This window comes from Nilaparvata lugens, chromosome 9 (genome assembly GCF_014356525.2).
Source record: "Nilaparvata lugens isolate BPH chromosome 9, ASM1435652v1, whole genome shotgun sequence".
Classification (NCBI taxonomy): Eukaryota; Metazoa; Arthropoda; class Insecta; order Hemiptera; family Delphacidae; genus Nilaparvata; species Nilaparvata lugens.
The window spans coordinates 45,358,233-45,384,534 of NC_052512.1; the positions used below are offsets into that span (position 1 = coordinate 45,358,233).

General features: G+C 35.4%; 1 protein-coding gene across 1 annotated transcript in view; it reads right to left on the reverse strand.

Moving 5' to 3' along the window:
• LOC111061273 (dmX-like protein 2) overlaps window positions 1-23,477 on the reverse strand; it is a 54,927-nt gene extending 31,450 nt beyond the window's left edge. The window contains exon 1 of the mRNA XM_039435350.1: window positions 23,465-23,477. Within this exon, the coding sequence (XP_039291284.1) occupies window positions 23,465-23,477 (13 nt within the window). The remainder of the gene's footprint in view (window positions 1-23,464) is intronic.
• Window positions 23,478-26,302: the final 2,825 nt, after the last annotated feature.

Here is a 26,302-nt window from a genome sequence, read left to right on the forward strand (position 1 = left end):
TGTTGCATCCGAAAAGATATACAAGTAGCTTTAATGTATCTTTCCATAAGCGACAGATGCTCCTTTGTATCTTCTCAGAAGGAACGCATTGCATCCGAAAAGATACAGAAGGAGCTTTAATGTATCTTTCCATAAGCAACAGATGCTCCTTTGTATCTTCTCAAAAGTAACCCATTGTATCCGAAAAGATACACAAATAGCTTTGATGTATCTTTCCATAAGCAACTGATGCTCTTTTGTATCTTCTCAGAAGGAACGCATGCATCCGAAAAGATACACGAATAGCTTCAATGTATCTCTCCATAAGCAACAGATGCTCTTCTGTATCTTCTCAAAAGCAACGTGTTGCATCCGAAAAGATACACAAGTAGCTTTAATGTATCTTTGAATAAGCAACAGATGCTCTTTTGTATCTTCTTGAAAGCAACGTGTTGCATCCGAAAATATACTCAAGAAGCTTTAATGTATCTATCCATAAGCAACTTATGCTCTTTTGTATCTTCTAAAAAGCAATGCATTGCATCCGAAAAGATACACAAGTAGCTGTAATGTATCTATCCATAAGCAACAGATGCTATTTTGAACCTTCTTGAAAGCAATGCATTGTATCCGAAAAGATACACAAGAAGCTTTCATGTATCTTTCTTTGTATCTTCTTGAAAGCAACATGTTGCATCCAAAAAGATACACAAGTAGCTTTAATGTGTCTTTGAATAAGCAACAGATTCTTTTCTGTATCTCCTAAATAGCAACCCATTGCATCCGAAAATATAGACAAGAAGCTTTTAATGTATCTTTCCATAAGCAACAGATGCTCTTTTGTATCTTCTTGAAAGCAACGTGTTGCATCCGAAAATATACTCAAGAAGCTTTAATGTATCTATCCATAAGCAACTTATGCTCTTCTGTATCTTCTAAAAAGCAATGCATTGCATCCGAAAAGATACACAAGTAGCTTTAATGTATCTTTCCATAAGCAACTGATGATCTTATGTATCTTCTCAAAAGTAACGTGTTGCATCCGAAAAGATATACAAGAAGCTTTGGTGTATCTTTCTATAAGCAACAGATGCTCTTCTGTATCTTCTCAAAAGTAAAGTGTTGAATCGGAAAAGATATACAAGAAGCTTTAATGTATCTTTCCATAAGCAACAGATGCTCTTCTGTGTCTTCTCAAAAGTAACACATTGCATCCGAAAAGATATACAAGAAGTTTTAATGTATCTTTCCAAAAGCAACAGATGCTCTTTTGTATATTCTCAAAAGTAACCCATTGCATCCGAAAAGATACACAAGGAGCTTTTTGGAGCTACGTCCTTTCAGCACAACACGGTGTATCAGCTGACATTCGTTCAACATGCTCTTTCCATAGTTGGTGATACGTTGCAACTCTCACATTCATGAAGAATCACTGTGTGTAGGGAGCTTCCTCCATCTAGGGATCTTAAGTCTCTGTGTAGGGAGCTTCCTCCATCTAGGGATCTTAAGTCTCTGTGTAGGGAGCTTCCTCCATCTAGGGATCTAGGCTCTCTGAAGCCTGATGTTTTTGCAAACCTATGAATATTACCCCGCCAACCATCCTGCCATTGCAAAGTCACCGATGCAAAGCTACTGGACTCGTACTGTATTTCCAAATTGCGTGAAATTTCTTTATTTTCATGATTGGATATATTTAAATTGACAACTATGCATGGTTTTCAAATTGAATATATGGGCTTTCATGGAAGATTTAGGTCCGGTCTCCGAGTTCGGGATTCAGCTAAGTTCTAGACTTTAAACAGCTGGAGTCAGAAAATTGGCTTTCCGAAACGGGGCGTAGTCCCAGTTTTTATGACAATCTTTATTCTACAATTTCTATAATTGAAAACGTTTTCCTCGACGAAATTAAACAAAATTAATTCAAAATTGCTAAAACTTTACACTATTTCCCTTCATTTTCTTTGTGTTTAATTTTCTGTTTTTTTGAAATTTAATTCAAACGTGGACTGCGACCACGCCCCGTTTCGGAAAGCCAATTTTCTGACTCCAGCTGTTTAAAGTCTAGAACTTAGGCCCAACTCACACTTAGGCGACTCATGTGGAGAAGAGACTGGACTCTAGTGGAGAGCATGTGTTTCCAAATGGTGACGTCGCGGAGACTAGAATCGACTGGTCTGAGTGTCACCATTTGGAAACACATGCTCTCCACTAGAGTCCAGTCTCTTCTCCACCTGAGTCGCCTAAGTGTCAGTTGAGCCCAAAGACCTTAAAGAGATATAGACCCACAATGCATATGCCTTCCCAATGATAGCTCTCACTTGAAATTGAAGGCCGCCATTGGGGTATTTTAGCACGAGTTATTATATCTATATATTTGTAATATAGATTACAAAGGCATTGGTATGTAATAATCTTATAGGTTGCCCCTCAACGGCCGATTTCAATCCAAGTACGACACTAGCGCTGCATGTGAGTCTATGCATCTTTAAGGTCTTTGGGCTCAACTCACACATAGGCGACTCAGGTCGAGAAGAGACTGGACTCTAGTGGAGAGCATGTGTTTCCAAATGGTGACGTCGCGGAGACTAGAATCGACTGGTCTGAGTGTCACCATTTGGAAACACATGCTCTTCACTAGAGTCCAGTCTCTTCTCCACCTGAGTCGCCTAAGTGTCAGTTGAGCCCAAAGACCTTAAAGAGATATAGACCCACAATGCATATGCCTTCCCAATGATAGCTCTCACTTGAAATTGAAGGCCGCCATTGGGGTATTTTAGCACGAGTTATTATATCTATATATTTGTAATATAGATTACAAAGGCATTGGTATGTAATAATCTTATAGGTTGCCCCTCAACGGCCGATTTCAATCCAAGTACGACACTAGCGCTGCATGTGAGTCTATGCATCTTTAAGGTCTTTGGGCTCAACTCACACTTAGGCGACTTAGGTGGAGAAGAGACTGGACTCTAGTGGAGAGCATGTGTTTCCAAATGGTGACGTCGCGGAGACTAGAATCGACTGGTCTGAGTGTCACCATTTGGAAACACATGCTCTCCACTAGAGTCCAGTCTCTTCTCTACCTGAGTCGCCTAAGTGTGAGTTGAGCCTAAGTTCTAGACTTCATAAACAGCTGGAGTCAGAAAATTGGCTTTCCTTGGCCAAATCCCGAGCTCGGAATCCGGCCCTTAAATTTTGGACAATTCAGTGTCACTTGTTTTATTTGGAGTATAATTATTGGTGTCAAATTCTTGCCGATTTCGTTGCATTTCTGATGATGATTAATTTACAAAGGAATTGTTTATGATAGTTTATGTACAGTTTAGTGTAAATCTTCATAGGAGTTGACTGATAACGTTAAGGTAATTGCTGATTCGTCTAAATCTACTTTTCTAAGGGTGTGGGCACACTGGTGATATAGTTGCTGCAGAAAAGTTGCTTCAAAAAAGTTGCTCAGGGATGGCAACTTCAAAATGATATAACTAACATAATTTTGTAACAGTGTTACGTTATCCAAATTTGGGAGAAAAATAATCGTAACAGTGTTACATTATCCAGATTTGGGAGAGGAATAACACAAGGTTACCTTTTTATCCTCTCCCTTTCATTTCGGTAATGTACTTTTCGCCACACTGCACAGAAAGCAGCTGTTTTCCAGTCCCTACGTAGATCTGGAAGACATTGTTTGCAGACGACTCTCGTCTGACATCAGAACAGGTTTCTTTCTTGCTAAGGCTGGAAAGAACACCCTTTCCAGCCGCTAGCATGGAACTAAGAAAGGTGATCAAAAAACTTTTCATTATTTGTGTTCATCATTCAATAATTAGAACATTTATAATAATATCATCTTATTGTCATTTGAAAGAATAAAACAGTATAAACTCAACCTCCCACATTGTGTTCAGGAGGGTGAGATCGGAAATTTCCACCCCACTTTGAGTACCCTACGACGTCTGGTTCTTGAGATATGGGACATCAAAGTTCCTCCCCCCGCCCTCATAAAACATTCTTATTCAATTTATTATTCTTATATAGCTGATGCCAGGAAGTTAGGCGGCTTCGTGGGTCACATGGTGTAACCTACTCACAGCTGATGCAATGCATCTATCTATTGCCAAGCTAGATGACAACTCTTTTGAGGTTGAGTGGTAGAGAGGACTTAAAAGTCCTAACTCCGCCTAATAAAGATTTTTTTCATTTCAACTCTACTTGACAACATCAACTGTTGGAACGCACAAGAGACCCACGAAACTGCCTAACTTTTGGCGGCAGCTATACCTGTAGTGTGGCGAAAAATATCGTACGCCACTCTCTCAGAAAGGTGTTTACGGTATTTGGATAACATATTATTCCCGGGCGAGGCTTGCCGAGCCCGGGAAACTATCCTCATACCGTAAACACTAACTTTCTGTGCTTGTAGCGTAATATACTATTTCCTCTCCCTATCATTTCGATAATGTACTTATTGTATCAATGAATGAAAAACACAATTATCTAACTACCATTTTAATCTTTAACAGTAAAATCATAACCTATTTCTTTATCACGTTATAAAAATTTGTGAGTAAAATAGTTTTGGACCAAGTGTTTCCCAATCCCAATCATATTCATAAAATGATCTGTAATTGTATCTGAAAATGTATGAATAGATAAATAAATTATCACGGTGACAATTACACAATTTTTAGACAATTACACATCTGAAAATACCATAGTGAGGTCCACGTTATAATGGCAGTGTTTGATTAGCAACGTTATTGCTATCCTTGTCTATCAATCAACAAAGCGGATAACGCTATCTCTTTTTCGCTTTGCTCTGTTGCCAGATCGTCTTACAACATTGTAGAATTAATAATTAACAAAATATTTCATCTTATTTATGAAAATTCATTATTGAAAAATATATCTTGCTTGATTATTTTAAACTGGAATGAACAGTTGATATTATACATCAATAAACCTGTATCAACTACCGTCTATAGAAGGCATTGACAAGACAGAGGTTTGGCAACGTTGTTCTCCTATCTTTCTCCACTGCCATTATAACGTGGACCTCATTACAGGAACAATAGCACAAAATATAGTGAGGTCCACATTATAATGACAGTATTTAATCTACTTTGGTTTTGCTATCCTTGTCTATCATTCGACAAAGCCAGTGGTACTATCCTTTTCTAGGTCCACAACTATACCAAATTATGTTTTTGACAGTGTAGAAATATAATTAATTAATGCAGAGAATCGGCATCACTATTCTTCTATCTTTATCCACTGCCATTATAACGTGGACCTCACTAAAGGGATTTCTTCTCCTTCTTCTTTATCAACTCGACATTTTTAAAACATGAAATTTGAGATATTATTTACAATTTGATATTATTATTTATTTACTTTATATTGTAGATATTATTATGATTTTTTGTACATGATTCACATTCTACTTGCCTTACTGAATCTAGATAAATTTGATTTCATATCATACGATAATAATAATAATATAAAGAAATTGTGGTTATATATATTTATCTCATACGATAAATTTCTAGCTTTATATAATATTGTATGTTGAATTTCTATGCCATATGATCTCGACATTCAGGTACCGATTAATTGACCTTTCAAATGACTACTGACTAAAAGATAACTGACCTTTCAATTGACTTTTTCTATTAAAATACCTTTAAATACAGCTGAGGGTGCAAACATAACGGTCAGGTCGATGATTAGATTTCAGGTTGCTATTATATCTACATCTATTATATTATTTATATAATTGACACAATGTTTTCATAATTTATTGATCCGATGTTTAGTGGTATCATGGAGCACAAGATATGCCATGGTTGTAGAATACATTCAGTTTGGAAGTTTTGTATCAAATTATGGTGTTGTGTATATCTACATCTATTATATTATTTATATAATTGACACAATGTTTTCATAATTATTGATCCGATGTTAGTGGTATCATGGAGCACAAGATATGCCATGGTTGTAGAATACATTCAGTTTGGAAGTTTTGTATCAAATTATGGTGTTGTGTATCAAGTTGAGATGATCATATAGAGAAAAGATAGCATAAGAGGATATGCCATGGTTGTAAAATTCATTCAAAGTTTGGAAGTTTTGTATCAAATTATGGTGTGTGTATCAAGTTGAGATGATACTGTATCATATTGTGTTGATACTGTATCATGTGTGGTGATATTGTATCATTTCTCAGTGATACCATACAGAAAAGATAGCATAAGAAGATATGTCATGGTGTGTAGAATACATTCAGTTTGGAAGTTTTGTATCAAATTATGGTGTTGTGTATCAAGTTGAGATGATACTGTATCGTATTGTGTTGATACTGTATCATAATAATGAAAAGTTGAGCTATATAATGTAAAGTATGCCAGGACAAAGATTTTATCAAATTATGTCGTTGTGTATCAAGTTGAGATGATACTGTATCGTATTGTGTTGATACTGTATCATAATAATGAAAAGCTGAGCTATATAATGTAAAGTATGCCAGGACAAAGATTTTATCAAATTATGGCGTTGTGTATCAAGTTGAGATGATACTGTATCATATTGTGTTGATACTGTATCATACTCTAGTGTGCCCACACCCAAAGAAAGAACTCTTTTATCTTGTTACTATATTATCACCATATTTGTTCTCTTCTCTTTATTTTTTGAACGTTTAGTTAGTCGATGTATGTTTTATATTGTGATATATTATTATTATTATACACTAGAAGTTATTCCTTAATATCTGATGTGTTGTTATTTATAATCATGGCCTTTGGACTGATAATGGTCCGGTTGCACAAAAGCCTGTTAAATTTTAATCATGATTAAAGGCCACGAAAACCAACCATAGAAGTGAAAACACAAATTTAAATTGTCAACCACTTTTTATTATTATAAAATATATAATATACACAGATCCTGGTTTTGTGGCTTTACCAGCCACATCTTCAGCTGTTTGTTTACAACTAGAAGGTATTTTTTATAAGAAGCCTTCTCTAATTGGCTCTCGTGACATTTAATCGCGATTAAAAGTTAATAGACTTTTGTGCAACCGGCGACTTGTTACACAAAAATCTGTTAACTTGTAATCATTATTAAATGCCACAAGAACCAATCATACAAGGTTTTTTTTGGTAAGAAGTCTTTTCTGGTGGCGTTTAATGGGGATTAAAAGTTAATAGACTTTTGTGCAACCGGCGACTTGTTGCACAAAAATCTGTTGACTTTAAATCATTATTAAATGCCACAAGAACCAATCATACAAGGTTTTTTGATGAGAAACCTTCTCTGGTTTTCGTGGGTTTTAATGGGGATTAAAAGTTAACAGACTTTTGTACAACCGGGTGTTGATGTCCTACTTATCCTGCTTCTCACTTTTTGTGTAGTTGAGAAGTTGATATTGTGTTTCGGATGGACACGTTAAGCCGTCGGTCCCGGCTGCCTAAAAAGCAGTCGTTAGGTCATGTCAGAGGCCCTGAAATTGATCAGCTGCGACCTGAAAATTCAGACCCTGACACCAGACCTGAGCCAGCTAGCTCACTCGATATTATTATTATTGTGGTAATTATTTATATTTATTGAAAAAGACTAAGAAATTGTCAACCACAGATTTATTGATAGGTACTTAGACCGGTTTCGGTTGTTACACCATTGTCAATCTCTGATAAACTCATCAGTAAGTTTATCAGAGATTGACAATGGTGTAACAACCGTTACATTTAATATGCTGCTTCTTATTATACTCCGTTTTTCTGTCTTCTAGTTTTGAAATGTTATAAAATAATACTGTATAATATGAATAAAAATATACATAATACATCTCAGTACCAATTATCTTGGCACAACATGTTTCGGACATTGGGCCCGCCGCAAAGTAGACCGACGCTAATCCACGAAAAGCAACCCACGCCGTGGGATGTTTTGTAAAGGTTGGCACGTCACTGATCGTCATGCAACGGACGATTAGATTCAAATCAAAATCTTTATTTGTCCCAAAAACATAATTACAATGACAAAAATGGTTATAAATGAAAAAAGTAAAATACAATATAAAAAGAAAAATACCATTAATAGGATTATACATAACTATATTAAAAACGAGAAGTCCCTGCAAGGTTCGAGGAACCTGAGCGCAGAGGCCGAGTGTTCAATGCTTAACAGTACATGAAAATAATGGGATATTATTAAGAAATATTATTTTTAACTGAGGATAGACATGGGGCACAGATAAATAAATGGATAATTGAGACATTTTTCTTTACTCTCGATAATATTTTATAATATACATTTTTTTTATTTGAACCTTATTTTTTTTGTTTACTTACGTGATTCTAAAATTTTGCCATATTTATTTTTATTTATAATAATAAAATAATATTCGATATAATAATATTGAACTGATGCTCACGCCCAGCGGACAGGATTTTCCTTGCTGGGTTGTTGCCTTAATGAATAGATTTTGATTTAAATATATTTAATTTATAATTTTTGTTTTGATTGTAAGCTATGTTTTATTTTTATTTCTATGAATTTCTTGAATAATTTATTGTAAATTGTATTGATGGCAAATAAAAAGAATTGAATTGAATTGAATTGAAATAGGGAAAAGAAAAAGTGAGTGAGGAAGGGAAGAGAAAGAGCAGAGTGAAGGCATAGGGGAAAGTGAAGAATAGTTGAAAATTACATAAAAATCTGGTGTGGCGCACTCACACAACTTTCCTTGCTTTATGAAAATTGATCACCTGACGCTACGGTAGTGTTCCCGCGCATCTCAAGTCTACTATTCAAATATTTGAGCCAGCTGGTGACAGGGCAATAACGCTGGAGACACATGAGGTCTGCTATCTCTTCATAGTGAATCATTTAATAGAATCAACAGTTGCCAATAGTTTGCAATTATTGGATAATCACATTTTCTCGATTTTCGAGTTTATTTTCAATTTAAGGTGAAAATGTTACTGAACATTAATTGTAGAGATTCTCATGCTCAATCTATTCCACTCAAAATTTTTTGTTTAAATTGTATCTGAAGCTTGATAATTAAGAATCTAAAATCAAACTTTGCATAGATGGGGCGGAGCTCCTGAAATTTTTACAGATATGGGACTTGTGGCAGTTGATAGAGCTTATCAATGACTTTTCTAGGTATGAATTTGATCAAAATCGTTGGAGCCGTTTCCGAGAAAATCACGAAAAACCCTGTTTTTGACAACATTTTCGTCATTTTAGCCGCCATCTTGAATTGCATTTGATCGAAATTGTTCGTGTCGGATACTTATAGGGGAAGGACCTTAAGTTCCAGATTTCAAGTCATTCCGTTGATTGGGAGATGAGATATCGTGTACACAGACGCACATACACTCATACACACACACACACACACACACACACACACACACACATACAGACCAATACCCAAAACCACTTTTTTGGACTCAGGGGCCTTGAAACGTATAGAAATTGAGGTACCTTAATTTTTTTCGGAAAGCAATACTTTCCTTACCTATGGTAATAGGGCAAGGAAAGTAAAAAACATGAAAAGTCTTTATACTAAGCTATGAGGAAATTACATTGCTAAAATTACAATGTTCGAGATTATCCATGTATGAATTTCAATTAGCAGTTTTCTATTCAATTTACTAGTGATGAAATGGTTAGGAATAACATTGATGTACTTTGATACCTGATATAAAAATTGTTTTCTACAAATTGATAAAATAGTATTGACGATTAGATTTGATGCATTGTTTTCAATTGGGGTGCACATGCCTATACGATACGATGTGCAGATAGGTTTGCGCAGTCCAATTAAAAACAATGCATCAAATCTAATCGTCCGATGAGGATCTGTGTGCGCCTACCTTAAACCATTGTTCGGCTTCTCCAGACATCTGTGTAATGTTAATAATACATTTAATAAATAATCCACTTGTCAGCTGATTGATTATGAATAATTCTAAAGCAATGGTTTACAAAACATATCACGGCGTGGGTTGCTTTTCTTGGATTAGCGTGAGTCTACTTTGTGGCGGGCCTAATCACTACCTCCGTAAACAAAGCCGTAGTGCATTCGTGTGACGTCAGAACAGGTAGGGTTCCTACATTATTGGCAACAGAGAGAAGCTAGAAAGCCTATCCGCTTTGTTGATTGATAGACAAGGATAGCAATACCATATTACTAATCAGACACTGCCATTATAACGTGGACCCCACTATACTTCTAGAAGGAAACCAATTGCGCATGCCTGACTAATTATAAAATTTCGGCAAGGGCTAAATCTATCCGCAGGGGCCGCGGAATTGGAAATATCTGGAACTCAAAATATCAATGTTAAATGTCCTATGCTTGAAAACTGTTGCTGGGTGGAATTCCAAATATTTGTCAGACAGCGGAATTGGAAATATCTGGAACTCGAATATGTTGTTAGGCGGAATTGGGAGTATCTGGAACTCAAATTATTTGTTTGTCAGATGGCGGAATTGGAAATATCTGGAACCCAAAATATCGGTGCCAAAGTGGGAGTACTGGTAATGTGTTTGTGATTGAGAAATGGTTCAAGTCTGACTTATTTTCTGGAATGATATGGACTATAGTGCGGTCCACGTTATAATGTCAGTATTTGATCAACATTGGACTTGCTATCCTTGTCTGTCATTCGACAAAGCAGATAGTGCTATACTTTTCTAGCTCTGCAACGCTACCAGATCATTATTTAACAATGTAGAAATATAATCTGTCAAGGCAGAGAATCACAAACACTGTTCTCCTATCCTTTTCCACTGCCATTATAACATGGACCTCACTATAGTTACCCACTTAGGGTAATTCATAGCTCATTATATATTAAAATTATATTGGTTTATAAAATAATAGTCATGTACATTATGCAAGTTTTCAAAACTCTGTTTCTGTTTCAAACAAGACTGATGGCTGTTGATGAATTTAGTTTAGGTTAACTATAGAACCCTTCATTTGTTTGCGATAAATTTGTTTCATCCCACATGAACACAGTCTCGCTAATAACGATCGATATTCTGAGTTCGATATATTTCTAATTCCACATACTTCCAATTCCACCAGCTGACAAGATATTTTGAGTTCCGCCGGCCTGCACGATATTCGGAGTTCCGCCTGTCAACATATTCGGAGTTCCATATATTTCCAATTCCGGCTAGCTGCAAAATATTTTGAGTTCCAGATATTCCCAATTCATGCGACCCTATCCGCAGAGTCCAGGCTATTCTAGGTGAGTGAAAATATTAGTTAGTTGACAAGAATAATTACTTATTATTGGCATTTGTATAAATGCGATTTCTCATTAATTTCCATCTGTATAATAGTTTCATATATTTCTCTGGAAATATCAATTCTAGTTTTAAAAGTGTTTTGATACAATTACTATCAAGTTGATTTAAAAACTGCAGTACCCTTTCATTTAAACATTAAAGATAATTGTTAAAAAAAACGGGTACTACAAGTTTTGTCTTCTTTCTTTAGGGCTACTTTTAAAAATGTATAGCCTAAATAGAAATATATATAAATCTCGGTACACTTTTAAATTATCTTTTCCTACAGTTACCTTGAAAAGTGGCCATTCCTGCACTGATTACAGAACGCAAAGAATCACTTTTCCGCTCTAGTGCGAGAAAAATTTTTCCTGCACTCCACATTTGCAACATGGCAACACAAAATAGTTGGTGGGTTATATGGAGGATTAGTGCACGAAAACAAAAATTATGTTGGTAACAATGGCTGTGGTTAGATTTAGATAAGAATCATTTCAATGGCTACCCTACATTTATGATAAGATCCCAATCTAGAAATCCAAAACAAGAATACTGTTTATCTAAATCATAATTAAATAATAACTTATAATCATTTAATAATAAATAATGTTTATTTTCTATTGACAGTAATAATTATTTCAACTATAAGCAATGAGAAATGTAGCAAACACACATTATGAAATTCGAATTTTCAGGTTAAATAATTACCGTTCGGAATCCATGTCAATAAAATTAATAAAATAACATTAGAATATACTACAATGAAATATTTTCTGTTGTATATGTTATTTTATAAATATTTTTTAGTTTACTTTATTATTTTTCGGTAATTTAGTAAGTTAACCATGTCTAAATTAATATCTGAATACTCTTTTAGTTGGATGAAACGAAGTTAGGTACGATTCTTCCCGCTAGGTCGCGCGCTTGTCGGTTCAGCCATTCAGCCATGCTGTTGGCGTGTATTTCGAATGCAATTTTTTGTTTTATCTGTATTTTTTCTGATTCTTGAATGAATAAAGATGAGAACTTTGGCTGAGAATTTTCAACTTCAATTGAATTATTAATTTTTAAATGAATTAAGGTTGTTATTAATAACAGCATCACACACACAAATATTTGATGGATTTCAGCCATCATTTTATCCATAATTACCCACTTTTCATATTCAATGGTAACTGTAGGAAAATTAAATGTGAAATACGTGCACAAAGTTCCTCTGCTGCACTCAAGAAACAATTCCGCCCTCGCCTACGGCTCGGGTGTAAACGTTTCTTTCGGTGCAGCAAACTATCACTTTGCGCACTAGTTGCACAAATAACTATATCACAACATCCTTCAGACATTAAAGCACTTGAAAATGGCGTTAAATGTCTGAAACATGTTGTGATAAAATACGTTAAAAGTGTACTGAGATTCATATTTCTATTTTATTCATAGACTACAAGTTTTATATTGTTTTTATTAATTTGAATAGAGTAGCCCATAGAAGTGAATCATCAAAAAGTATCAACTTGTTTATTTATTTTCCACATTTCAACTCGAAAATGACCCAAGTTATAGTCGAAACTAGTCATTGTGATACTTTAAATAATAAAGGGTACTTCAAGTTTCAATATTGTTTTATCAAGTGAATTAATTTTAATTACTATCAAATTACAAAAAAAGTTTCACAAAAAAAACATTTTCATCAATTTTTTGAAAAATAACGCTTCAAGTTGAGATTTCTGAAGTAATTTTTCAAACTGATAAAATAAAATCTGAGAAAGTTATTTGAAAGTCATGCAAACAACGATAATATGGTAAGGTAACTAAACTATGAATCTCACAATAGAGAATAGAGCTCTTCAGAGATATTTATGGACGGACAACTTTCTTGACGTAGAATCGATCGATTCACTTTTGGTGCTCACAGAAGCTTTTCGCTGAGACTGAGTCGTTTAACATAAGTGTCAATATCATGATTCATGCTTTTTCAATAATTATACGCTATGAGATATTAATTCATTCAATTATCTCTCATGAATTTATTTGTTCATCCAATAATGTATGAATATATATTTTATTTCTGAGTTCAGATGCTAAAGTTGTAGACTACAAACTGAAGTGAAGTAACCAAAATCCAATATGTCGGCTCGCTAGCTTTGTGAGATTGTGATGTCACTTTAGTTCCCTAGTTTTTATGACTGTTTGAAGTGTTAAATTTAGCTGAAATAATACTAAACATTTTGTGTTATTGTTCTGTGTCAACAATTTGTTTGCGTGGATTTTATTGATCATCAGGTAATATAGATTAATGTTTTACTTTTACTTGTAAAACCTTGTTTTTTTGTTTTGACTGCCTCCTAGAAAGCACCGTAATCAGTGATAGAATGACAGATTCATAACTGTGTAATGTTTATTTTTTATGGAAAATAGACAATTAATCTTATTTATAAATAATTAAAATGGTTATATGTTAGCTTCTTAAAGTTTTGAATCATGGCAATAATATAGAATTAACCTAACTTATTGCTTAGTTTCAATCCCGGTTCTGTAACAAATAAGAGTTAGGTATAACCATAAACCTTTAACGATGGGAAATGCAAATTAATTTTTGTAATAGTAATTTTAAATGTTTCAATTTATTCTCAATCGATTATATGTAGTTTTTTACGTGCAGCGCAACGAAAACTTTACTACAACTCTAGAATCAAAATTGGGTTTCATCTTAGATTTGTTATTGTGATAACTTACGTATTTCTCGTGTTATTACCAAATTTCACTTTATTTCCCTACTTAATTGGCTTCTAGCTTGTATAATATTGGATTTCCATTTTAATGAAGAACCCACAAAAAATATTAGCACTATAAACATATTTACAGTTATATTCTCTAACCTCACTTTTGAGTTAATGATTTTTCTAAAGAATGATTTATTGAAATTTTAGGGTTTTAGCTTCAATTTGATAAAAATTATTTACAGTTATATTCTCTAACCTCACTTTTGAGTCAATGATTTATTGAAGTTTTAGCTTCAATTTATTAATAATTTTTGGGATCCTTTTATGAAGTAATTAGGTCTGTCTATTCTGATAGAATCGAATAATGAAAGATTCACGTTTTATGTAGTCAGTGAAAATGATAGGACGGTATTGTTGTCATGTTTATTTTTCTACCGCTTTCATTATTAGATAACTGTAATTCTTAATTCTTGTCATCTCGGTATATTATTTGATCTATTAAAAAATATTCAAGATTTCTTGATTCTTATTAATCTAAAATATGATTAAGGAAAGAATTGGCTTACACATGTAGGGGATAGGAAATGCACGGATGACGCATCATCACGTGTCAACTACTCAATTATTGATTTACTTGAAATTTTGCATAGCCTATTGATTCTTAACTTACCGAGGATGGTTATAGATCTATTCTAAAATCTTCAAGATTTCAGTTGGTCAGGTTAGCAATTGGACCCTTGTGGTGCACGGGTTATCTGCTAATTTTCATATAGATTCTTAATTTATAGATCTTTTCTAAAATTTTCAAGATTTCAGTTGGTCAGGTTAGCTATTGGACCCTTGCGGAGCACGGGTTACCTGCTAGTAACTTAATAATTATGTCAAACAAGAAACTAGAACATAAAGTAGGCCTCTACATTTTCTATAATTAGTTGGAATGTTGAAATATTATGATAGATCTTTATATTTCTTCATAGTATACACAGCGAAGCAATGCTAGTCAGGAGATAATTTTATAACATGAATTTAACTATCGCTATCATAGTCCTATAGATGATTAGTTTGTGTCTTTGGTAATAATTCAAGCATATTCCAATCGATACATCTTGTGAATATAGAAAAAAATCGTATTATTATGTTAAAGATTCTACTGATTAAAGTTAATATGCTTTTCTAGTATGTAATTAGACATAGCAGACAGGCCAATTCTTTTCTAACTCCGCAACGTGAGTTGAAAGTATATTCTATTCTTTCCGAAGAATAGACATTGATATGTCCAAAGCTCCGTCAATTTATGTAGATACATTACAATATTATGAAATAGTGAGTAGGTTTTTGATTTTGTATTCACATTTTTAAATAAGTGCAATATTTCTAAAGTTTTTAATTTATTGTGATACATTCTGTGGTTCATTTAGAGTATAAAATCAACCTTCAAATTCCAAAATTTTAAATCATCATTCCTGGACCGAAAATCAAGTGACGAAGTGTGATTATATAACGTTATCTTTTGGACAACATTAACATTTTATCAAAATTTTTGGAGAGAAATAGTTCAGGCTTAGCCTAGTTTTTCCTCCAATGTCATAATTGTATTATGATTATAGTATTTTTAACAGTCCTCGGAAAATTGAGAATGTATACGCAACGTTTCAAGTTAATGAGTTGAGTAGTTGAGACGTGATGATGCGTCATTCGTGAATTTTCTATCCCCTACGTGTAGAAGCCAGTTCATCCCTTTATTATAGATTAACAAGAATCTTGGAGAATTTGAAATAGGGCTGAAATCATCCTTAGTAAATTAAGAATCAATATTCAAAATTTCAAGTTAATCAGTTGAGTAGTTCAGACGTGATGATTCATGTATTCCTATCCCAAAAGTGTATATGCCGATTCTTTTCTTTATTATATTTACAGATTTGATACAAACAACTAACTCACTTCCGTGTCAAATCCCCCACCAAACTTGATACAGACAACTCACTCCCGTATCTAATCTCCCACCAAACTTGATACAGACAACTCACTCCCATATCTAATCTCCCACCAAACTTGATGCAGACAACTCACTTCCGTATCAAATCCTGCACCAAACTTGATACAGACAACTCACTTCCGTATCAAAACCTCCACCAAACTTGATACACACAACTCACTTCCGTATCAAATCCTCCACCAAACTTGATACAGACAACTCACTTCCGTATCCAATCCTCCACCAAACTTGATGCAGACAACTCACTTCCGTATCAAATCCTGCACCAAACTTGATACAGACAACTCACTCCCATATCTAATCTCCCACCAAACTTGATACACACAACTCACTTCCATTTTAAATCTCCCAAACTTGATACAGATAACTCACTTCCGTATCAAATCGCCCACCAAACTGATACAGACAACTCACTTCCGTATCAAATCCCCCACCAAACTTGATACACACAACTCACTTCCATTTTAAATCTCCCAAACTTGATACAGATAACTCACTTCCGTATCAAATCCCCCACCAATTGAATGAAAAAGACTAAGAAATTGTCAAAAAACCACTGATTTATTGATAATTAGAAAGACCGGTTTCGGTTATTACACCATTGTCAATCTTTGATAAACTAAAACTAAATACAAGAGCAGCAGAATTATACTAGTAGGCGAGTACTGCTATTGGTCGAGGGCATGAACGCCTGCCATTGGCCTAGCTAGACAGTCTCCTCCCCCTCAACGGTGTGACAAAATGGCGGCTTAAGCAACAGAATCGCCATGATAATAAAATTTACTTTTTAGTACAAAATAAAAACCAAGAAAACAAATGTGGAAGATAATAAAACAAATATGTAAATGGACACCCCACTTTTATCCCAAATATCAATTTTGTCTTTACTCCAGCTAAATAGACTATTTAAAATCGGTTTGGTCTTGAAAGCAACATGAAATCCATTCCTCCTCAATTCCCTACCTATCTTATCAGATACTTGGGAATATCATGATATTTGGGATAAAAGCGGGGTGTACAAACTTAAATGTGATGATTGTAATGCTTGTTACGTGGGTCAGACTGGTAGAAGTTTCAAAAGTAGAATTAAAGAACACATCAGAGATTGGAATAAACAAAATGGGGAATCTAACTTTGCAGAACATTTGATAACAAATAATCACAAGTTCACAGTTAAGGAGAATGTTGAGTTTCTGCATGTAAATAACAAAGGCAAATCTTTGAATATCCTAGAGGCTTTAGAAATAACAAGAGTAATTAAGAAAATCCCCAGTATAGTTTAAATGACCAGATTCATTTCAACCAGTACAACACTACGAATTTAGTTTTATCATAAACATGTAAGCATACATTAGTCAATAGTTTTTCCATTTACATATTTGTTTTATTATCTTCCACATTTGTTTTCTTGGTTTTTATTTTGTACTAAAAAGTAAATTTTATTATCATGGCGATTCTGTTGCTTAAGCCGCCATTTTGTCACACCGTTGAGGGGGAGGAGACTGTCTAGCTAGGCCAATGGCAGGCGTTCATGCCCTCGAACAATAGCAGTACTCGCCTACTAGTATAAATTCTGCTGCTCTTGTATTTAGTTTTAGTTTATCAGAGATTGACAATGGTGTAATAACCGAAACCGGTCTTTCTAATTACCAATAAATCAGTGGTTTTTTGACAATTTCTTAGTCTTTTTCATTCAATATGAATAATTACCACAATATCAACTTCTCAACTACACAAAAAGTCCCCCACCAAACTTAATGCAGACAACTCACTTCCGTATCAAATCCCCCACCAAACTTGATACAGACAACTCACTTCCGTATCAAATCCTGCACCAAACTTGATACAGACAACTCACTTCCGTATCAAATCCTCCACCAAACTTGATGCAGACAACCCACTTCCGTATCAAATCCTGCACCAAACTTGATACAGACAACTCACTTCCGTATCAAATCCTGCACCAAACTTGATACAGACAACTCACTTCCGTATCAAATCCCCCACCAATCTTGATGCAGACAACTCACTTCCGTATCAAATCATCCACCAAACTTGATACCGACAACTCACTTCCGTATCAAATCCTCCACCATACTTGATACAGACCACTCACTTCCGTATCAAATCTCCCACCAACTTGATACAGACAACTCACTCCCGTATCTAATCTCCCACCAAACTTGATGCAGACAACTCACTTCCATTTTAAATCTCCCAAACTTGATACAGATAGCTCACTTCCGTATCAAATCCCCCCCAAACTTGATACAGACAACTCACTTCCGTATCAAATCCCCCACCAAACTTGATGCAGACAACTCACTTCCATTTTAAATCTCCCAAACTTGATACAGATAGCTCAATGGAAGTGAGTTGTCTGTATCAAGTTTGGTGGGGGATTTGATACGGAAGTGAGTTGTCTGTATCAAGTTTGGTGGAGGATTTGATACGGAAGTGAGTTGTCTGCATCAAGTTTGGTGGAGGATTTGATATGGAAGTGAGTTGTCTGCATCAAATTATCACTTCCGTATCAAATCCCCCACCAAACTTGATACAGACAACTCACTTCAGTATCAAATCCCCTCAAACTTGATACAAACAACTCACCTCCGTATCAAATCCCCCCCAAACTTGATACACACAACTCACTTCCGTATCAAATCCTCCACCAAACTTGGTGCAGACAACTCACTTCCGTATCAATCCTCCACCAAACTTGATACAGACAACTCACTCCCGTATCTAATCTCCCACCAAACTTGATGCAGACAACTCACTTCCATTTTAAATCTCCCAAACTTGATACAGATAGCTCACTTCCGTATCAAATCCCCCACCAAACTTGATACAGACAACTCACTTCCGTATCAAATCCCCCACCAAACTTGATGCAGACAACTCACTTCCATTTTAAATCTCCCAAACTTGATACAGATAGCTCAATGGAAGTGAGTTGTCTGTATCAAGTTTGGTGCAGGATTTGATATGGAAGTGAGTTGTCTGTATCAAGTTTGGTGGAGGATTGATACGGAAGTGAGTTGTCTGCATCAAGTTTGGTGCAGGATTTGATATGGAAGTGAGTTGTCTGCATCAAATTATCACTTCCGTATCAAATCCCCCACAAACTTGATACAGACAACTCACTTCAGTATCAAATCCCCTCAAACTTGATACAAAAACTCACCTCCGTATCAAATCTCCCACCAAACTTGATACACACAACTCACTTCCGTATCAAATCCTCCACCAAACTTGGTGCAGACAACTCACTTCCGTATCAAATCCTCCACCAAACTTGGTGCAGACAACTCACTCCCATATCTAATCTCCCACCAAACTTGATACACACAACTCACTTCCATTTTAAATCTCCCAAACTTGATACAGATAACTCACTTCCGTATCAAATCGCCCACCAAACTTGATACAGACAACTCACTCCCGTATCTAATCTCCCACCAAACTTGATGCAGACAACTCACTTCCATTTCAAATCTCCCAAACTTGATACAGATAACTCACTTCCGTATCAGATCCCCCACCAAACTTGATGCAGACAACTCACTTCCGTATCAAATCCTCCACCATACTTGATACAGACAACTCACTTCCGTATCAAATCCTCCACCAAACTTGATACAGACCACTCACTTCCGTATCAAATCCCCCACCAAACTTGATACAGACAACTCACTCCCGTATCTAATCTCCCACCAAACTTGATGCAGACAACTCACTTCCATTTTAAATCTCCCAAACTTGATACAGATTGCTCACTTCCGTTTCAATCCTCCACCATACTTGATACAGACCACTCACTTCCGTATCAAATCCCCCACCAAACTTGATACAGACAACTCACTCCCGTATCTAATCTCCACCAAACTTGATGCAGACAACTCACTTCCATTTTAAATCTCCCAAACTTGATACAGATAACTCACTTCCGTATCAAATCCCCCACCAAACTTGATACAGACAACTCACTTCCGTATCAAATCCCCCACCAAACTTGATGCAGACAACTCACTTCCATTTTAAATCTCCCAAACTTGATACAGATAGCTCAATGGAAGTGAGTTGTCTGTATCAAGTTTGGTGGGGGATTTGATACGGAAGTGAGTTGTCTGTATCAAGTTGGTGGAGGATTTGATACGGAAGTGAGTTGTCTGCATCAAGTTTGGTGCAGGATTTGATATGGAAGTGAGTGTCTGCATCAAATTATCACTTCCGTATCAAATCCCCCACCAAACTTGATACAGACAACTCACTTCAGTATCAAATCCCCTCAAACTTGATACAAACAACTCACCTCCGTATCAAATCTCCCACCAAACTTGATACACACAACTCACTTCCGTATCAAATCCTCCACCAAACTTGGTGCAGACAACTCACTTCCGTATCAAATCCTCCACCAAACTTGGTGCAGACAACTCACTCCATATCTAATCTCCCACCAAACTGATACACACAACTCACTTCCATTTTAAATCTCCCAACTTGATACAGATAACTCACTTCCGTATCAAATCGCCCACCAAACTTGATACAGACAACTCACTCCCGTATCTAATCTCCCACCAAACTTGATGCAGACAACTCACTTCCATTTCAAATCTCCCAAACTTGATACAGATAACTCACTTCCGTATCAGATCCCCCACCAACTTGATGCAGACAACTCACTTCCGTATCAAATCCTCCACCATACTGATACAGACAACTCACTTCCGTATCAAATCCTGCACCAAACTTGATACAGACCACTCACTTCCGTATCAAATCCCCCACCAAACTTGATACAGACAACTCACTCCCGTATCTAATCTCCCACCAAACTTGATGCAGACAACTCACTTCCATTTTAAATCTCCCAAACTTGATACAGATAGCTCACTTCCGTTTCAAATCCTCCACCATACTTGATACAGGCCACTCATTTCCGTATCAAATCCCCCACCAAACTTGATGCAGACAACTCACTTCCGTATCAAATCCTCCACCAAACTTGATGCAGACAACTCACTCCCGTATCAAATCTCCCACCAAACTTGATACAGACAACTCACTCCCGTATCTAATCTCCCACCAAACTTGATACAGACAACTCACTTCCGTATCAAATCCTCCACCAAACTTGATACAGATATTGTCTTTTTCTTTAGGGCTACTTTTAATTTAAATAAAAATATAAATCTCAGTAGGCCTACCCTTTTAAATTATTTTGTCACAACAAGTGTCCGAAACATGCTGTGACAATAGTATCTTAAGTCACAAGGACGGGAAGTGACCTTTAGCAGGCGAGAGTGATGTTTCCATTCGAGACGTTAGCCGAGACTAGAATTTCATTCGAGCACTGCAAAATACATTCAAGTCCAAGTAACGTACACTATTTTTTGTCATAATAATCTAGAAAAGAATAATTAAGAAACAGAAAACCTGCTTGTGCTGACAATACTAAATGCATTCTATAAACATAACCTAATTCACAAGTTTCGAATCAGGAATTTCTTGATTGTAGTTGACAAAACCTCCACCTGGAGCGCTAAAAGGCGGTTCTTGTACCAGTTTTGCTGTTCCAAATTCGGAACTAGGAAACATACTCGACTGTAAAGAAAACATGATTTTATTACAGTATTATAGTATGATGTAATGAGAATCATATGTTTATTTGCTATACAATCAGCTGTTTACCGGCTTCATTTCATGGATGTAAAACAGCTGAAATTAAATGACTATGACAATAAATAATTTATACTGACATGGCTTACTTTAGATAAAGGCGGGAGCGCACAACTTGGCAACGTCGCAGTCAAGCTCAGCTTCAGGTCGAGCAAATTGAATTCACTTGGGTAGACTCCCGATTAACTACTAGCTGTATGCCCTTTATCAAATACCAATACTGAGAAATTAAATTCAATGATAGTAAAAAATATATAATATTAACTGATAGACTAATTTAACTTTAGTTCTAGGAGTTTCAAGTATAATGCCTAGCTTGGCAATATATTTCACTGTACTTACTTTCTGTGTCTATTCCCTACGAGCAATTTTAATGATCAAATTTATTTCATTAATAGATGAAAGTATTAATAGTAACTTCTAAATGTAAAATAGAAATATGAAAGTCGAATATTGTCTTCTTTTAATAAACTTTTGAATTAATGCATTCGCTTTTTGTGCATCTATAATTAACTATACACCGTAAAGATAATCGATAGTTCAATAATATCTATCGAAGGGAATATATTCTACTACCATTTAGTTTTTGTTCGTAATAATATCCATCAATTTATATTACAACACATCATCAAGTACCCTACCCTTTATTATTCTTATTTCTTTTAAAACATGACTTGTTTCAACTCATCTTTTTTTATTTAGGAAAAATGGCTTTAGATTAGTTGGAACTTGTCGTGTTTTGGAAGAAAAAAATACAAAGAGTTCGGTACTTGAAGATTTATATCATGTTTTAATAATTTCAAAGTAGTCTTATAAAGAGAAGTGATAATTCATATTAATATGAATTAATAGGCTATTGAAAGAATAAATTGCTGGAATTATGATAATTCATTCAACTTGTTCATTAACACAATTATATCTAGGCATAATAGTTACAACACAATTCACAGAAGAATTGATATCCAATAGCAATAGTTTAATCCAGTGGTCGCCAAACAGTCGATCGCGAGCTACCGGTAGCTCGTGGGGTAGTTTTTGGTAGCTCACAGAAATGCTCGTGCAAAAGAATGTCGTCCAGTTTGATTATAAGAACTTTCCCAGTCTGAAGAAAATCGATGTTGAGAGAAAACTTCCACACCACCGTAGCAATAACCAAGAATATGTTACAATTCTTTCAGACTTGAGAAACAGTTTGATTGATTGATTGATTGATTGATTGATTGAGTACTTTATTCATGTAGATTACAATATATACTGTCTTATACACTTATATACAATAGCTTACAATACAGCAAAATTATAGATGAATTTACATAATATAGACTAAGAAAATAATTATTGAACTGTATATGATATGAAAAGTAATTTGTGATATAATAACTATAGATAATTATATTGTTATGCATCTACATAAATTGGCGGAGCTTTGGACATATCAATGTCCATTCTTCGGAAAGAATATTAAAAATATCCTCCCCACTAACTCTCTTTGATCAAGGAATTCAAAATTTTAAAAGCATATCAAATATGGTACAATTCTTCAACTCTCTTTTGTAGATATCTATGCAGAAGATTTTTCAGTTTGTGTAGTAAAACATTTTGGTGGAGATCAGGCTTCAGTTGAAATGGAATTTGTGGATTTTCAAAATGATCTGTCTCTCAGATCACACTCTCTACAACTGGAAATATTTGGCCTCAAGTCCCCAAAGAAAAATATCCAAATATTATTCAAGCTCCATTGAGGTTGAAAGCTATGTTCAGCTCTACTTACTTGTGTAAGGCATTTTATGAAATTCATAAAAAATCGATATAGCAACAGACTGGATGATGAACATTTAGGCCCGGTTGCACAACAGCCGGTTAAATTTTAACCGTGATTAATTTTATGAGAACCAATCAATGAATTTTGAAAAGACGGCTTCTCTGATTGGTTCTCGTGGAATTAATCACGGTTAAAATTTAACCGGCTGTTGTGCAACTGGCACTTAGACAACTGCATCAGAATGGCGGCTACAATGTACACTCCAAACATCAAGAAAATACTTGACGACCAAAAACAGTTGCACTGCTCTCATTGAAATGTACATTTCAACTTTTTCATACTTATGAGATAAGTAGATTTCAACACTTTATAGGCAATAAAAGTGTGAAAATTTCACTATGCATACCGTACTTTATTCAGTCTAATATTCCTTGGTAGCTCACTAGATTTATAAATGCTATTCTAGCTCACAGGTTCATAAGTTTGGCGACCATTGGTTTAATCTATCTTTACATATCTTTGTGGCTTTATAATCACAATATTGACATAAATCAAATACTTACTATTCCTACTAACAAATACAAATGATTTCACAATATACAGTAATACAAATGATTCTACAAAATACAATTTTTCTAATGGTGTAATGAATCTATGCATATCTAATAAAGCATGGTCGGCCTGAACCACACGTTGCCATATTGAACATGTTCCGGCCTGAACCACACGTTGCCATATTGAACATGCTCCGGCCTGAACCACACGTTGCCATATTGAACATGCTCCGGCCTTCTATCTATAGTAGGCTGTCGTACTGATATTTTTTTTTTTTATTGATACACATAACTCACTTCCGTATGAAATCTCCCACCAAACTTGATACGCGCAACTCACTTCCGTATCAATCCCGTATCACTTTTCATACACTTGCGTATCAATTTTGATACTAACCTGTCTTGCGTATCGATACACAGTGAGTGTGACCTGTTGCAGAATGGTGTGAGCGGCGAGACGCGTGGCAATGTGCGACCAAACGGAGGTGATCTATGCGCCGGGCGACGTCGTGTGGGTGAAGCTTGGCGCCGGCGTCTGGTGGCCGAGTCAAGTGCAAGACTACGACAAGTTGCCAGAGGATATCATCGGCAATCTGCGTAAGCGCCCTATTGCCGTCGTCAAGTTCTTCCAGGAGGATGCCTTGTGAGTATGCCCTTCTGTATCCTCTCAAAAGCAACGCGTTGCATCCGACAAGATACGCAAAAAGATCTTCAGGGTGTTTCAGAAAAGTAGTGTCGAACATTCTAGGGTATTGTTCCTGGATGATAGGAGACTACAAATGTCGTATTTGAAGTGTCCAAAACTCAGCGGTTATCTTTAAGGTGCGTACAGATATACGCGCCGCGAACATGACCAATTCACTTTAATCAACTGATTATATCTGTATTTTTACAGAAACGGTAAGATACAGATATAAAAAGCTTGGCATCAGCTGATTAAAAGTGAATGCTCATGTTCGCGGCGCGTAAATCTGTACGCACCTATATAGCTACCATTTTGTTTTTTTCACTGAGGAATTTTATCTCAAGAACGAAAAGTTTTATTGATCTGAAATTTGGGAGGAATATTTATGCTGTAAGTAGCCTACTCAAAAAAATAAAATGAAAAATATTCTATGTAAATTTTCAAAATGGCGGCTATTTTAAATCTTTGATGGCAAATTTTACGAAAACCGTTCACTTTACAAAAAATTTACCAGAAACAAAAAAGTTGTCAAATTTTATCAAGATTTCAAGGATACCTTATTTATCTAGATTGGTCGAAGAATGACAGAGAAATAATTATTTTCGTACTGCATGCATGCATAAGACAATCAAGATCTACAGAAAAATATTGTAAAATCAGCTGTATAGCGATATGGAGCCACCTTAGACCATTTATAGAATAGACACCCTGGGAAGCCTAGCCTCTGAAGCCAACTGCCAAATCCGCCCACCTTGACGTCAAACCAAGCTAACAACAATGCATTGAATAACAACAATGTAAGTTAAACACCACAAACACCTACACAACAAACTTTTGTGACGTCAAGGTGGGCGGATTTGGCAGTTAGATGTTGGCTTCATCGACTTTCAGTATGAATATACAATGGGCCGTGTCTAATCTATAACTGGGTTAAGGGAGCCACACAGAGTTTCAAATCTTCATCTTAAATACATTTGGAATTAAAAATTTGATAATGATGTTCAAATAGTGAAAAGTAATCATGTATGCAGTGCGAAAATAATTAATTTCTCTGTTATTCTTCGACCAATCTCAATAAATAAGGTATCATTGAAATCTTGATAAAATTTGCTATTTTTTTGGTCTCTTGTAAATTTTTTGTAAAGTGAACGGTTTTTGTGAAATTTGCCATCAAAAATTTAAAATGGCCGCCATTTTGAAAATTAACATCGAGAATTTTTTTATTTTATTTTTCAAAGTTGAGTCTTCATAGCATAAATATTCATGCCAAATTTCAGATCAAAACAACATTTCGTTCTTGAGATAAAAATTCCCCAGTGAAAAATACAAAATGGCAGCTATAAGGATAACCGATGAGTTTTGGACACTTGAAATACGACATTTGTAGTCTCCTATCATCCAGGAACAATAACCTAAAATGTTCGACATTACTTCTGAAACACTCTATATAGTGAGGTCCACGTTATAATGGTAGTGTTTGATTAGCAATTGTATTGCTATACATGTCTCATATATCACTCAATGCCTTGTGAGTATGCTCTTCTGTATCCTCTCAAAAGCAACGCGTTGCGTCCGAAAAGATACACAAGAAGATCTATAGTGAGGTCC